This window comes from Pan troglodytes, chromosome 19, assembly GCF_028858775.2.
Source record: "Pan troglodytes isolate AG18354 chromosome 19, NHGRI_mPanTro3-v2.0_pri, whole genome shotgun sequence".
Lineage (NCBI taxonomy): Eukaryota > Metazoa > Chordata > Mammalia > Primates > Hominidae > Pan > Pan troglodytes.
The window spans coordinates 29,330,071-29,343,890 of NC_072417.2; the positions used below are offsets into that span (position 1 = coordinate 29,330,071).

At 49.3% G+C, this 13,820-nt stretch overlaps 1 protein-coding gene, 1 non-coding gene and 1 pseudogene across 2 annotated transcripts; 2 read left to right on the plus strand and 1 right to left on the minus strand.

The window, feature by feature from the left end:
- Positions 1 to 5: 5 nt before the first annotated feature.
- Positions 6 to 12,567, minus strand: PSMB3 (proteasome 20S subunit beta 3). The gene is made up of 6 exons (XM_016931892.3): positions 11,477 to 12,567; positions 10,972 to 11,156; positions 8,263 to 8,370; positions 3,633 to 3,810; positions 1,728 to 1,822; positions 6 to 112 (listed from the first exon to the last, which is right to left on the minus strand). The coding sequence occupies exons 1-6, from the start codon at positions 11,477 to 11,479 to the stop codon at positions 64 to 66; spliced, it is 618 nt and encodes a 205-aa protein (XP_016787381.1). The 5' UTR covers positions 11,480 to 12,567; the 3' UTR covers positions 6 to 63.
- Positions 8,930 to 9,022, plus strand: LOC112206129 (U6 spliceosomal RNA; annotated as a pseudogene).
- Positions 12,450 to 12,523, plus strand: TRNAN-GUU (transfer RNA asparagine (anticodon GUU)). The gene has a single exon. It is a non-coding gene; the product is annotated as a tRNA-Asn (tRNA).
- Positions 12,568 to 13,820: the final 1,253 nt, after the last annotated feature.

A 13,820-nucleotide genomic window follows, 5' to 3' on the forward strand; every position in this document is an offset into this window, starting at 1 on the left:
AGGAGTGAAAGACAGGCTATTTTATTTCAAAAAAAGAAAAAAAAGTGGGCTCTGGGAACAGGGTTAGTCCATTCGGGCCTTCAGTGTCCTAGTGGTGATTTTGTCCTTCTCGCTGCAGAGGGAGAAAATCACAAGAAAACATCTCTACCCATCTGGACCGTGACTGTGACTAGCTCTCCTGGCCCTCAGCACCAAGCCCTCAAGCCCTGCGGCAAGGGAGCAGAACAAATAGCTGCCCGCTGCCTCTAGGTGTAACTATCCTGCTCTAGTTCATTCCTGCTAGCTCATCTCCTCCGCCTGTGGTGAGGAAGGAGGGATAGGAACAGAGACCTGGGCCGACTTCCCACAGGTGGAACCACCTCAGGGAGGCTTTCCCAGAAAATGATTCAGGGCCAGACTTCACAGCTCTCAAAAGAAGGGAAGGAGCTTGGCTGGGCGCGGTGGCTCATGCCTGCAATCCCAGCACTTTGGGAGGCCGAGGCAGGCGGATCACGAGGTCAGGAGTTCAAGACCAGCCTGACCAACATGGTGAAACCCCGTCTCTACTAAAAATACAAAAATTAGCTGGGCATGGTGGCACGTGCCTGTAATCCCAGCTACTCAGGAGGCTGAGGCAGGAGAATCACTTGAACCCAGGAGGCAGAGGTTTGCAGTGAGCTGAGATAGTGCCATTGCACTCCAGCCTGGGCGACACAGTGAGACTCCATCTCAAAAAAAAAAAAAAAAAAAAAAGGGGGAGGAAGAAGCTCCTCCAAGCCTAGAGAACAAGCCGCTTAGGAAGGAGAAGGTGTGGTGTGTTTCACCCCAAAGAACATAAAAAAAAACCTTCGGTGGTAAATTCTGTTTTTTGGGTTTTTTGTTTTTGTTTTTGTTTTTTTTTTGAGACAGTCTCACTCTGTTGCCCAGGCTGGAGTGCAATGGCGTGATCTTGGCTAACTGCAACCTCTGCCTCCAAGGTTCAAGCAATTCTCCTGCCTCAGCCTCCTGAGTAGCTAGGATTATAGGCCCGCACCACCACACCCGGCTAATTTTTGTATTTTAGTAGAGACGGGGTTTCACCATGTTGGCCAGGCTGGTCTCGAACTCCTGACCTTGTGATCCGCCTGCCTCAGCCTCCCAAAGTGCTGGGATTACAGGCGTGAGCCAACGCGCCCGGCCAAATACTATTTCACGGTAATTAAGCAGGCTATCCCCCAAAAGGGTCCAAATGCTTATCCTGCAATGTAGGAAAGTGGTTGGAAGGATACCTCCTACTCTATCCAATCAGGTTCCTGGTGATGGCCCCAAACAAGTAAAAGGACAAGGAGGATGGCACTTAGGGAGTTGGCTGAGGCTTGGAAATTGGTGTCTAGAGCTCAGAACATCACACAGATCTGGGCTGGAGAGAGGATGCGAGCCACCTAGAATTTCAATCCATCTGCAGTAGCTTTGTTGTGGCTCACCCCAACACGGATCCCTGAGACTTCGGAGACATTGTTAAGGAAGAAATGTCTCTTGTGAGCACGGGGTCACAGAACCTCACCTGACAAGAGGCCAGAGGAAGCTGGGTAGGCTGCCAGTTACCAGCCATAGGGAGGCATGGACTTTTGCTCACCCAGGACTGCCAAAAGCACCTTTCTTATCTCACACCTGACCAGGGGGCTGGGAAAATGGGGTGTATGCTTGTGGAGAAGGGAGAGAGGCAGGGTGTCTGCAGAGCTTCTAGACTTCTCCCAGCCCATACTCACATGATGTGGACAATGACTCCCATGCCTGACACTGCATCCCGGTCCACAGCATTCAGCATGGCTTGGGAGATGGTTTCAAACAGGTGATCCGGATCCTGCCAACAGAGTGGAACCCCTTCAAACCACAGCCTCTGGCTCTGATTTGGTCTGGTCCCTTAACTCTCTTTTTTCTAGGCTCAAGATTCCCAGCTCTGGCCCCAAGACATGCCTGAAGTAAGGGATGATTCCCAGGATGTGGGAAGCCCCTCTCAGCTCCTTCCTTGGAAGGAAGCAGAATTATGTAAAGGAAAGTGAAAGAGACTTCAAGCCCTGAATTTCTTTTACTAATCAGCAGTGTGACATTGGGCAAATAGTATGTCTCTTCACTGAGCCTCAATTTCTCTGTAAAATAGGGAGAAGAATCCCTATTTAGCTCTAGTGTGCTTTAGCAGCTGTCTGGTGGGCTCTGATCCTGGATATCTTAACAGGTACCTCAAAACCCAACCTGTCCAACCACAAACCCACTTCCCCCAAACCTGTTCCTTCTACATTCTGTCTTGGCTAGCCTAGCTGGAGAACCCAGCCATCCTCTGTCTCTACCTCCTTTGCTTCTGTTTTAAGTGACTAAGTCCCCTTGACAGCTGCCTTCCTGCCTCCCCACTGCCACTGTCTTTGCTCAGGACCTCAGCGCCTCCTGCAGGCGGTAACAGCCTGTCACGTCCACCTAAAGGCACCTGATTCCCTAGGTTCCTATGGCAGAGGACAGAGTTCAAACTCCTTGGCATGGCATTCAAGGCCCTTTGAGGTCTCATCTCAGTCTCCAGCATCATTTCCCCCCATGTTTAACCCACACTCCAGCCAGGCTCAGCTCTCTCCAGTCACTGAGCATACCTGCCCCTTCCTGTACCTTTGCCCCCAGACCCTTTCTTTCCTCCTCTTCCCAACAAACTGCAGTTCAACAGGTATTTGGATGTGTCTTGCTTCACTGGACTGCAGTGGGCCCTTGAAAGCAGACTGTACCTGCTTTCCCCAGTGCCCAGAAGAGCTGGCACTCAATAACGACAGCAGACCCTCGCCGTCAAGCACTATCTCATCTCTTCTCACTTGTTTTTGTGCTCGCTTCGGCAGTACATATACTCATTTGTTTTCCTCAGCACCACTTTTTTTTTTTTTTTTTTTTTTTTTGAGACGGAGTTTAGCTCTTGTTGCCCAGGCTGGAGTGCAATGGCAAGATCTTTGTTCACTGCAACCTCCGCCTCCCAGGCTCAAGCGATTCTCCTCAGCCTCCCGAGTAGCTGGGATTACAGGCACGCACCACCATGCCCGGCTAATTTAACTTTTTTTTTTAGTAGAGATGGGGTTTCTCCATGTTGGTCAGGCTGGTCTTGAGCTCCAAACCTCAGGTGATCTGCTTGCCTCAGCCTCCCAAAGTGCTGGGATTACAGGCGTGAGCCACCGCACCCGGCTTCCTCAGCACCACTTCTAAGGCAGACTTTTTTATCCCCATTTTACAGTCAAGGTAGTGGAGGCAGAGAGGTAAACTGGCTTCTCCAAGAACAATAACTAAGGTGGTGGGTGGATCCAGGTTGCCAACCCAGACAACCTGTTGAGCTGCCTCTAACCCTACACTGAGTTAAATGTTTGCTCGGTGAATGGATGCGAGAACCCTGTAAACCCAATGTAAGGAATTCTTACTGCTGTGGCAAATATCTAACTGTGGTCTCCCAACAGAAGATGCTCTCCTCTGGAGCCAGCCAGCCAGCCTGGCAGATGGAATTTCTGGATACCCTTCCAAGGAGCAGCAGCTGTGGCTTTCTCTCCCACCTGCACCATTCTCCCCATTACCTGCCACATAAACACACTTTTTTCCTAATGACCAAGGGTGGGTAACTCAGAGCCCAGCCCCACTCCATGCCACCAACGTACCATGTTGGGCTCCCAGAGGGACTCACACATTCCGTACATTTGTTCGGCGCAGGTGCCACTGACCACAAAGTCATCAGTCACCATGGGGCAGCCGATGAGGTCTAGAGAGCAAATGAAGGGCTTAAAGGTCTTCGGGTCCAACCCGGCAATGACTGGCTCAGTGTAGTAAGGGCCAAACCTGTGGGGGCCAGCATCAGAGAGAGAAACCAGAACTCAAGAACACTCGCTTTCATGTTTAAGCCTATTCAGACAAGGCCCCGGCCTAGACCCAGACCCAAAGGGAAATGGAGGACCTGTTTAGGAAGATCACCTTTCCCTGAGGCCAGCTCCCTCTCCCTTCTCCTGCCAGCTAGAAATATTCTAAGACTTTTCCACTTTCTTTTCTTCAACACTTACCTTTCTATCCTTCTCACCTCTGACCCTCTTGTCCTCCTTCTTTCTTTCAGAATTGTTTTCTTCTAATCCTCCCTCTCCTCACCCAAGGTCCTACCATCACTCAGCCCTCTATGTGTATGTTTATACCTCTACTCCTTTAGAGAAAAGATTGGAGGCAGTTTATATGAAAAACACTGAAAAATAAAACTAAACCATTAAAACATAATACAAGATAACTCAGACTGAACACAAAGTTTTGTTTTGAGCCCCCTAGCAGGCAAGGCAAAGAGGGATACTCAGTGGCTGGGTTACTCTCATTGTCAAAAGGAAATGGCAGCTCATCAGAAACTTGTTCTAGACACTGATCTTTAAGAAAAATCAGTCTTGGGCCAGGCGCGGTGGCTCACACCTGTAATCTCAGCACTTTGGGAGGCCGAGGTGGGTGGATCACCAGGTCAGGAGATCGAGACCTTCCTGGCTAACACGGTGAAACCCCCTCTCTACTAAATATACAAAAAAAAATTAGCTGGGCATGGTGGTGGGTGACTATAGTCCCAGCTACTCAGGAGGCTGAGGCAGGAGAATGGCATGAACCCGGGAGGCGGAGCTTGCAGTGAGCCGAGATCGTGCCACTGCACTCCAGCCTGAGCGACAGAGCGAGACTCCATCTCAGAAAAAAAAAAAGAAAAGAAAAAAAAAAAAAAGAAAAATCAGTCTTAGGGATCTTTATGTACAGATGATGGTCCCTGACTTATGATGGTTCTACTTAAAATTTTTCAACTTTATGATGGTGCAAAAGCAACAGGCATTCAGTGGAAACTATGCTTTGAAATTTGATCTTTTCCCAGGCTAGCAATATGTGGTACCAAACCCACTCCTGATGCTGGGCAGTGACAATGAGCCGCAGCTCCCAGTCAGCCACACAATCACCAGAGGAAACAACAGATACTTTACACTGTTCTGCTGTGAGCAATTTTTGGATATAGTGTTTTGTGTATTTGCATCCTCTGTCTACAAAATACCCATTTCAACTTACAATATTTTAAACTTATAACAGTTTATAAGGTAAGGAATATCTGTATAAAATACCAAATAACAAATGGCCAATATCCTCAGTAGAAAGAGTCAGTAAAAGAGACGTTATCCATATGTCTTATTGGATCACAGTCATTTCTTTCTTTCTTTATTTTTTTGAGACAGTCTCGCTCTGTCGCCCAGGCTGGAGTGCAGTGGCGCGATCTTGGCTCACTGCAAGCTCTGCCTCCTGGGTTCGAGCCATTCTCCTGCCTCAGCCTCCTGAGTAGCTGGGACTACAGGTGCCCGCCACCATGCCCGGCTAATGTTTTGTATTTTTAGTACAGACGGGGTTTCACCGTGTTAGCCAGGATGGTCTCAATCTCCTGACCTTGTGATCCGCCCGCCTCGGCCTCCCAAAGTGCTGGGATTACAGGCGTGAGCCACTGCTCCAGGCCTGGATCACAGTCATTTCTAAGGGCATGATCTTCAGTTATAGCTCTAAATAGAAACACACACACATACACACGCACAGTTCAAGATTACAGGCATGAGCCACCATGAAAATAACTTTTTTAGGCCAGGCATGATGGCTCACGTTTGTAATCTCAGCACTTAGGGAGGAGGCCAAGGCTGGAGGATTGCTTGAGCCTAGGCATTCAAGACCAACCTGGGCAACAAAGTGAGACCCCTGTCTCTACAAAAAAATTTAAAAATTAGCCAGGCGTGGTGGCATGCACCTATGGTCCCAGCTACTTGGGAGGCTGAGGCAGGAGGATTGCTTGCACCCAGGAGGCAAAGGTTGCAGTGAGCCATGATCGCACCACTGCACTCCAGCCTGGGCGAAAGAGTGAAACTCTCAAAAAAATAATAATAATAAAATAAAAAATAAAAATAATAAAATAAATGTCTTACTCTTATTGAAAAGAAAAAAAATACATTAGGTGACCTGAAAAATTCTGGATTCTTAGCTACTATTGACGGGAGCTTCCTCTATGAGCCCATCTGAAATCAGTGATTTTTCTGGCAGGACAGGCTGAGGCATTGAACTGCAAACCTGAGCAATGTCCAGACCCTTTTTAAAATCTGGACCCCAGAGATACCATCTACGCACCTCTGTCTGAAACACTGCAGTAAAAGTTACTTCAGATGGTAACTCGGCATCAGCATAATAGGAAGTTCAAACACAGGCCCTGAGCTGTGTTATAGTATTTGGTTTTAAGGTTCTTATCCAGATAATCCCAGATATTATTAACTTTTTTTTTCGTTGGCTGGGCGCAGTGGTTCATGCTTGTAATCCCAACACTTTGGGAGGCCGAGGTGGGTGTATCATGAGGTCATGAGTTTGAGACCAGCCTGGCCAACATGATGAAACCTTGTCTCTACTAAAAATTAAAAAATTAGCCAGGCGCAGTGGCAGGCGCCTATAATCCCAGCTACTCAGGAGGCTGAGGCAAGTTGCTCACAGCAACCTCCACCACCCAGGTTCAAGCGATTCTCCTGCCTCAGCTTCCCAAGTAGCTGGGATTACCAGTGTGTGCCACCACGCCCAGCTAATTTTTGCATTTTTATTAGAGATGGGGTTTCACCATGTTGACCAGGATGGTCTTGATCTCCTGACCTCGTGATCCGCCCACCTTGGCCTCCCAAAGTGCTGGGATTACAGGCATGAGCCACCACGCCCGGCCTATTTTTTATTTCTTTTGAGACTAAGTCTCACTCTGTCACCAAGGCTGGAGTACAGTGGCATGATCTTGGCTCACTACAACCTCTGCCTCCCAAGTTCAACAATTCTCATGCTTCAGCTTCCCGAGTGGCTGGGATTACAGGCGTGCACCACCACACCCAGCTAATTTTTGTATTTTTAGTAGAGATGAGGTTTCACCATGTTGACCAGGCTGGTCTCGAACTCCTGACCTCAAGTGATCCACCTTCCTTGGCCTCCCAAAGTACTGGGATTACAGGCATGAGCCACCACGCCCAGCAAGCCATTTAATATACATCCAAATATGAGTTAATTGTTACAACTTTATAAGACTTTTTGCAGGGCGCAGTGGCTCATGCCTGTAATCCCAGCACTTTGAGAAGCGGAGGCAGTAGATCAGTTGAGGTCAGGAGTTCAAGACCAGCCTGACCAGCGTGGTGAAACCTCGTCTCTACTAAAAAAAAAAAAAAAAAAAAAAAAAAAAAAAAAAATTAGCCAGGTGTGATGGTACACACCTGTAATCCCAGCTACTCAGGAGGCTGAGGCAGGAAAATCACTTGGACCCGGGAGGTGGAGATTGCAGTGAGCCGTGATTGCACACCAGGGCGACAGAGCAAGACACCGTCTCAAAAAAAAAAAAAAGAAAAAGTTTTTGAAAGCTAAAGGGTATTTTTACAAATTACAAAAATTACTTCAAAATAAAAAGTTAAAAGAAAAGAAAAAAAAAGAGATCAGGCCAGGCATGGTGGCTCATGCCTATAATAGGACTTTGGGAGGCCAAGGCAGGTGGATCACCTGAGGTCAGGAGTTCGAGACCAGCCTGACCCACATGTTGAAACTCTGTCTCTACTGAAAATACAAAAATTAGCCGGGTGTGGTGATATGGACCTGTGGTCCCAGCTACATGGCAGGCTGAGGCAGAAGAATCGATTGAACCTGGGAGGTGGAGGTTGCAGTGAGCCGAGATCACGCCACTGCACTCCAGCCTGGGCGACAGAGCAAGACTCCGTCTCAAAAAAAAAAGAAAAAGAGAGCTCAACTTATATTCTGGCCACCCAGGTTTGCCCAGAGGTAGAAAGCACCCACAGGGTTTCCTTTCAATTCCATCCTAGATTTCTGCACTAAATTCTACAGTTAGGCCCCTTGTTTCTCACCATAAAGCCCTCAAGGAGAACTGACGAAAATGAACACCCCATTCCTAGGCTCCCTGCTATTCCCAAGAAGCCAGTGCTGACAGAATAGCTCTAGGGCAAGAGTGGCTCCTGCTGGGAGACCCCAGAACACTCTGGTGGGACTAACTCTTTTGCCTAGATGCAAATTTATCTGCTATGTGCATTCCTTGCCTTCTTCCAACATAAGTATTTTCTTTCCTATCTGGTTGTCAGACAGGCCCAAAGAAAACACACCCGTAAAATAAGGATATTATCCTGCAAATAAGAGATGGAAAAACAAGGAGAGTCCTCTTCCTCAGTACCTACTCCATACTACATTCAAAGATGTCTGCATTCCCTCAGTGCTAGCTACACTTGCACTCACCGTTTCTCATACAAGAGGTTGGCCACCATGCTCATGAGGGTATAAGGTTTGATCTGCCGACCTTCCTTCAACTCATACAGGTTCAGCCGGAACTTGAGGCGCTGGGCACTGAGGTAGGAGAAAAGTGAGTTAGTAAGTCATTATTGAATATTCCTGAGTGTCTACCCTGTTGAGGTCAGGGAAACATAAGGAGACATCTCATCTCAGTCCCTGCCCAGGGAAAACTGCAGTCTTACATGTGTTAGGAAGTAGCAACTGGTGCTCGCTTTGGCAGCACATATATATATATATGTGTGTATATATATATATATATGTGTGTGTGTGTATATATATATGTGTGTGTGTGTGTGTATATATATATATATATATATTTTTTTTTTTTTTTTTTTTTGAGACGGAGTCTCACTCGTCGCCCAGGCTGGAGTGCAGTGGCGCAGTCAGTCTCGGCTCACTGCAAGCTCCGCCACCCGGGTTCACGCCATTCTCCTGCCTCAGCCTCCCAAGTAGCTAGGACTACAGGCGCCCGCCACCACTCCCGGCTAACTTTTTGTATTTTTAGTAGAGATGGGGTTTCACGGTGTTAGCCAGGATGATCTCGATCTCCTGACTTCGTGATCTGCCCACCTTGGCCTCCCAAAGTGCTGGGATTACAGGCGTGAGCCACTACGCCTGGCCAGCAGCACATATATTAAAACTGGAATAATACAGGGAAGATTAGCAGAAGGATGACATGCAAATTTGTGAAGCATTCCATATTAAAAATGTTTAGGCTGGGCGCAGTGGGTCACACCTGTAATCCCAGCACTTTGGGAGACTGAGGCGGAAGGATTGCTTGAGCTCAGGAGTTCAGCTGTGGGCAACATAGCGAAACCTTGCCTCTTACAATAACTACAAAAATTAGCTGGGCATGGTGGCACACACCTGTAGTCCCAGCTACTTGGGAGGGTGAGGTGGGAGGATCACTTGAGCCTTGGAGGCGGAGGTTGCAGTGAGTTAAGTTTATGTCACCAGCCTGGGTGACCAAAAAAAAAAAAAAGGGCAGCACCAACTGCTGTGCTATGTGCTAACAGACTTGAAAGATGCCTTAGAAAAAGGCCATTTGGCAGCTCTGGTGAAAAAAGGAAAAAAGATCACAGCTTGCCAGTTCCATCTCAGAGCCCCAGGATAGGCCCCTGCATAGAGCAGACCAATGCCACACCTGCTGGAGGAAAAGCAGTGAGTCTCAGGACACCAGAGCAAAGAGCCTTAGAAATGACTTGAGCTTCATCTTCCAGGTAAGGAAACTGAGGCCTAGTGAAATGAGCAGTCATTGCCCAGAAGGAAGCAAACGCAGTGAGAAAAGCCCTCTGAAGAAAAGGAAATGGTGTGAGAACAGCAGTGACCGCAGAGGGGAAGGCTCACGGGAGACTTCACTGACAGGAACCCCAGGATGTCATTCCCTGACTCTACCAGGACAGGAAAAAAGGGCAGGCTGGGTGAGATCTCAGTAAGTGTTATGTTCTTGAGACTCAGGGAGTTTTAAGAGAAATGAGAACATTTTCTTTTTTTCTTTCTTTCTTTTTTTATTTTGTTTGAGACAGAGTCTCGCTCTGTTGCCCAGGCTAGAGTGCAGTGGCACAATTTCAGCTCACTGCAACGTCTGTCTGTCAGGTTCAAGCAATTCTCCAGCCTCAGCCTCCCGAGTAGCTGGGATTACAGGTGCCCACCACCCAGCCTGGCTAATTTTTGTATTTTTAGTAGAGACAGCGTTTCACCATGTTGGCCAGGCTGGTCTGGAACTCCTGATCTCAAGATATCCGCCCACCTCAGCCTCCCAAAGTGTTGGGATTACAGGTGTGAGCCACCGCGCCCAGCCGAAATGAGAACATTTTCTGACAGGCATCCACCCACACTTGTGAACTAGTCTCTCCACCTTCTAGGAAACAAATCCAGGACCTGCTGCTCCTCAGGCCACCAGTACCCTGCAGCACCTGCCCCCTGTGACCACGTATTCCCTCCTGAAAACCTATCACCGTTCTTTTCCTCTCTTATTCTTCTCTGGCTTCTCTTCGCCCCTCACTGCTAAATGTAACGTTCAGCTCTCAAACTGCTGCTCATTATTTCCCTCCCTACAGACTTTGTCTCTCCAGAATCTGCTCCCATAGATTTGGCACATTGCCAATGCTTCCCCAACCCTGAGATGTAATATCAAAACCCCAACTGCTTGCAAGATGTTTCTATCGGGCTTGTCTTGTCCGCTCAAAATTGTTGTCAAAATCAAAGTCAGGCCAGGTGTGGTGGCTCACGCCTGTAATCCCAGCACTTTGGGAGGCTGAGGAAGGTGGATCACTTGAGGTCAGGAGTTCGAAACCAGCCTGGCCAACATGGTGAAACCCTGTCTCTACTAAAAATACAAAAATTAGCCAGGCATGGTGGCGCGCGCCTGTAGTCCCAGCTACTTAGGAGGCTGAGGCACGAGAATCACTTGAGCCTGGGAGGTGGAGGCTGCAGTGAGCTGAGATCATGCCACTGAGCTCCAGCTTGGGTGACAGAGCAAGTCCCTGTCTAAAAAAAAAAAGAAAGAAAGGGAAGGACATGTTTTTGGAGGCGGCAAAGTCTCAAACTCACTGGTGGTGTGTGGTAGATGACTGACACCTTGGCCGGTCAAGACGCCGGGGTTGGATGGTCCAAGAAGAGGCCTGGGTGTGGGCGGGGACCCTTGAAACTTACACTGTCTGGACGTCAGTGGCGAGCCCGGCCAGACCGATGTACAGCCGGTCACCCATGGGAAAGATCTTCTGGAAGTCCGTGGTCACCATCTGGGCCTGGATCCCGAAGCGCCGGTCTGCAGCGATGGCCACACAGTTCTTCCCCTTCATGGCCATGACGGCCCCTCCGTTATAGGACATAATAGACTAGGACAGACAGAGCGGAGGGGTCAGCGCGGGGGGTCAAACGCTGCCACAGCCCCCGGCCCAGCTCCTGATGCGGAGGCTCCTGTACGCCCGTTCTCCATTCCGGAGGCGTCTGAACCCCTGGTTCTCCAGCTGGGATGAGCACTGTGTGGCGGCAATGAGCCGCACTCACCCTCTTGGTCCTCACCGGGGCCCACTCCCCTCGAACTGAAACCGCTTCCTTCCATCGACCCTAGGCCCTTTTCGTCCCCAAGCCTCTCCTGACCCCCTCCGCTTCTCAATCCTTCCCCATGCCCCTTTGCTTTAACTCCCCATCTCACCATGATTGCGGTGTACTAGGACCCCTCGATCGCCAGAGCAATTCCAGTAAACCGGGTCTAGCCTTCACTGCGCAACCGCTCTCACTGCTGTCTCTTCATTGGCTGATAGGCGGACTCTTCCTGGACATCTGGGCTTTCTATTGGTCGCACGTCCCTGTCGGTCACCAGTACAGGTAGTTTGGTTGCAAAGTCAAAACGGAGGCGGGAAAAGCGGAAGTGAAAAGTCACTGTGGCTGCGGAAGAGACTTGCGACACGGTGCATAGTGGGATCTCGGCGGACCTGGACTCGGGACCTCAGGGACTGGGGGCGGAGCCTGCGCGCACGTGGGCTGGTGAAACTGGGTTTAGGAGGCTGCGGCCCCAGCTGAAGGGGCACCGTGACGCTTATCAACGTGATGTATGAGTTCGTCGTATTAGTCGTGCTAGCTTATTTATTCACTCCAGAAATCCTGCGTTTACTGTGTACCAGGCTTGCGTAGGCTCGGAATATTCACTGGCCCACAACAGTGCCTAGTATATAGGAGGCGCCCATTAAATGGAAATTTAATGATGCAGGTGGGAAGGGGAAGGCGTCGCGTGTAGGCGTCGCGGGTATTTTGCGGCTGCAGGGGTTCAGCCGTGAAGGGGAGTTTGGAAGCCGAAGCTTGTTCTGATTTGGCGGACTTCCTGCGGCCCGACTTCACGTATCCTCAATCTCAGGTCACCCTAAAAAGGGACTTTCCGCGCCTCTCCACGTTTGAGGTAGAACCTGAGGATAGCCAGAGTCGACCTCTCGCCGTTCCAATGGAGGAAGGGCGTGCACGTCCCGCGTCCTCTCCTCCCAAGCTCTTTCGCCTCCCTCCCCCATCAGGATCCTTCCCTTTCTCCCCCGGGTTCCACTTATTTCGCCCGATGGCGGCATCTCTTACGGCGTCTGCGCCGTCCAGGCTCGCTCCCATTGACTCGGCTCACTACTACGCCAGTGGTCGACTCGGTCTCTGTGGCGCAATCGGTTAGCGCGTTCGGCTGTTAACCGAAAGGTTGGTGGTTCGAGCCCACCCAGGGACGCTATGACCTTTTTTTTTTTTTTTTTGGTCTTTTGGGGTTTTTTTTCCTCCCCGGAAGATAAAAACCTAAGCCTTTTACTCAAAAGCCAAATTTTGCATTGAAATGGCAGCAGCAATACTTTTTCTAGGAGAATCACTGTTCTTGAAAATTCTTTGCTGCTCAGTCAATAATGGGATAATTTCTCCAGCACTTCCCTCCACACCCCCCCAACCCGCCTCCAAGCTAGATCGCAGGAAACCTAAAGACAGAGGTTTTTGTCTCACTGTGCATGCAACACGTTTCAGGATGCATTTTTTCATAGGATTAAGAATGAATTTACAGTGGAGGTTCGACAGTTTTCTATTGTCTGCCTCAATCGATATTACAGTCTCCAAATACTACATTTGGAAGGGAAGAGAATGAGAGAGACACACAGAGAGAAACAAGTATGAAGAGAAACAAAGGTGAGAAAGGGAGAACATTGTTGTGATACAGGGAAAGAAGGGACGTGACAGAGAACTAGGCAGGGTGAGTGGGGGAAGACCTCAAGACAATGGAGAGTGGGAAAATAGACGCATTTAATATAAGAAGCATCAGAAAAAAAGGAAAACAACACATTTTTCCCCCTAGAACTACACAGGGAGGTGGGGGAGGAAGATGGGGAAATAGAAGGAGAAACTGACTAAGGACCTTGTTTGGGGGAGATAAAAGGTATAAAGGGCACAGAGGTAAAGACGTTCCGGAAAGCTCTAGAGGAGCCGCCCTCTCCTGTCTCGTCACCATTTTTAAAGGGATCTGATCCTCGCAATAGCTCTTGGTATATGCTGGAGGTAATTGCCTAGATTTCCCGCGTTCCTGTCCTCTGCGAGTCTCTGGCTCGTGACAGCCACTGTGACTCTTCTGATGCACTTGTCAGCTAGAGGACCGCGTGAGATGCAAACACAAAATCAAGGGGCGCCTAATGCCTGACGAGGCGCATTCCTAGGCGCAGTGGGAGCCTCGACCTTTGTGGAGGAGAATGTGCAAAGCACTCTTAAGCAGTTCTCATAGACACTTGGTCTCTGCAGATTCGGCTCAAAGGAGGCCTCTTCTGGAAGCCCACCCCAGTACTCACCCACCCTTAGCGGGAGCTCACACCAGAAGCGATGGGCGCTAAAGGGACAGGCTGTGTGTCCTTCAGGGTTTGCACCCACCGGCCTGTGAGCGCCCTGCGCAAAAGCCAGGCTCCTGTGCCTTGAGTTCCCAGTTCCTAGCGCAGTATTTGACACTGGCACATGACAGGTGCTTTCTATGTCGGCTAGTAGTAGAACAAAAGACT

Excerpts from the sequence above, each read along its gene's own strand:
- PSMB3 (XM_016931892.3), bottom strand. Across the intron at positions 8,371-10,971 it reads GCCACTGACGTCCAGACAGT|TGCCCAGCGCCTCAAGTTCC; the intron begins GTAAGTTTCAAG and ends CTCCTACCTCAG. Across the intron at positions 1,823-3,632 it reads CCCTCTGGGAGCCCAACATG|GATCCGGATCACCTGTTTGA; the intron begins GTACGTTGGTGG and ends CTCTGTTGGCAG.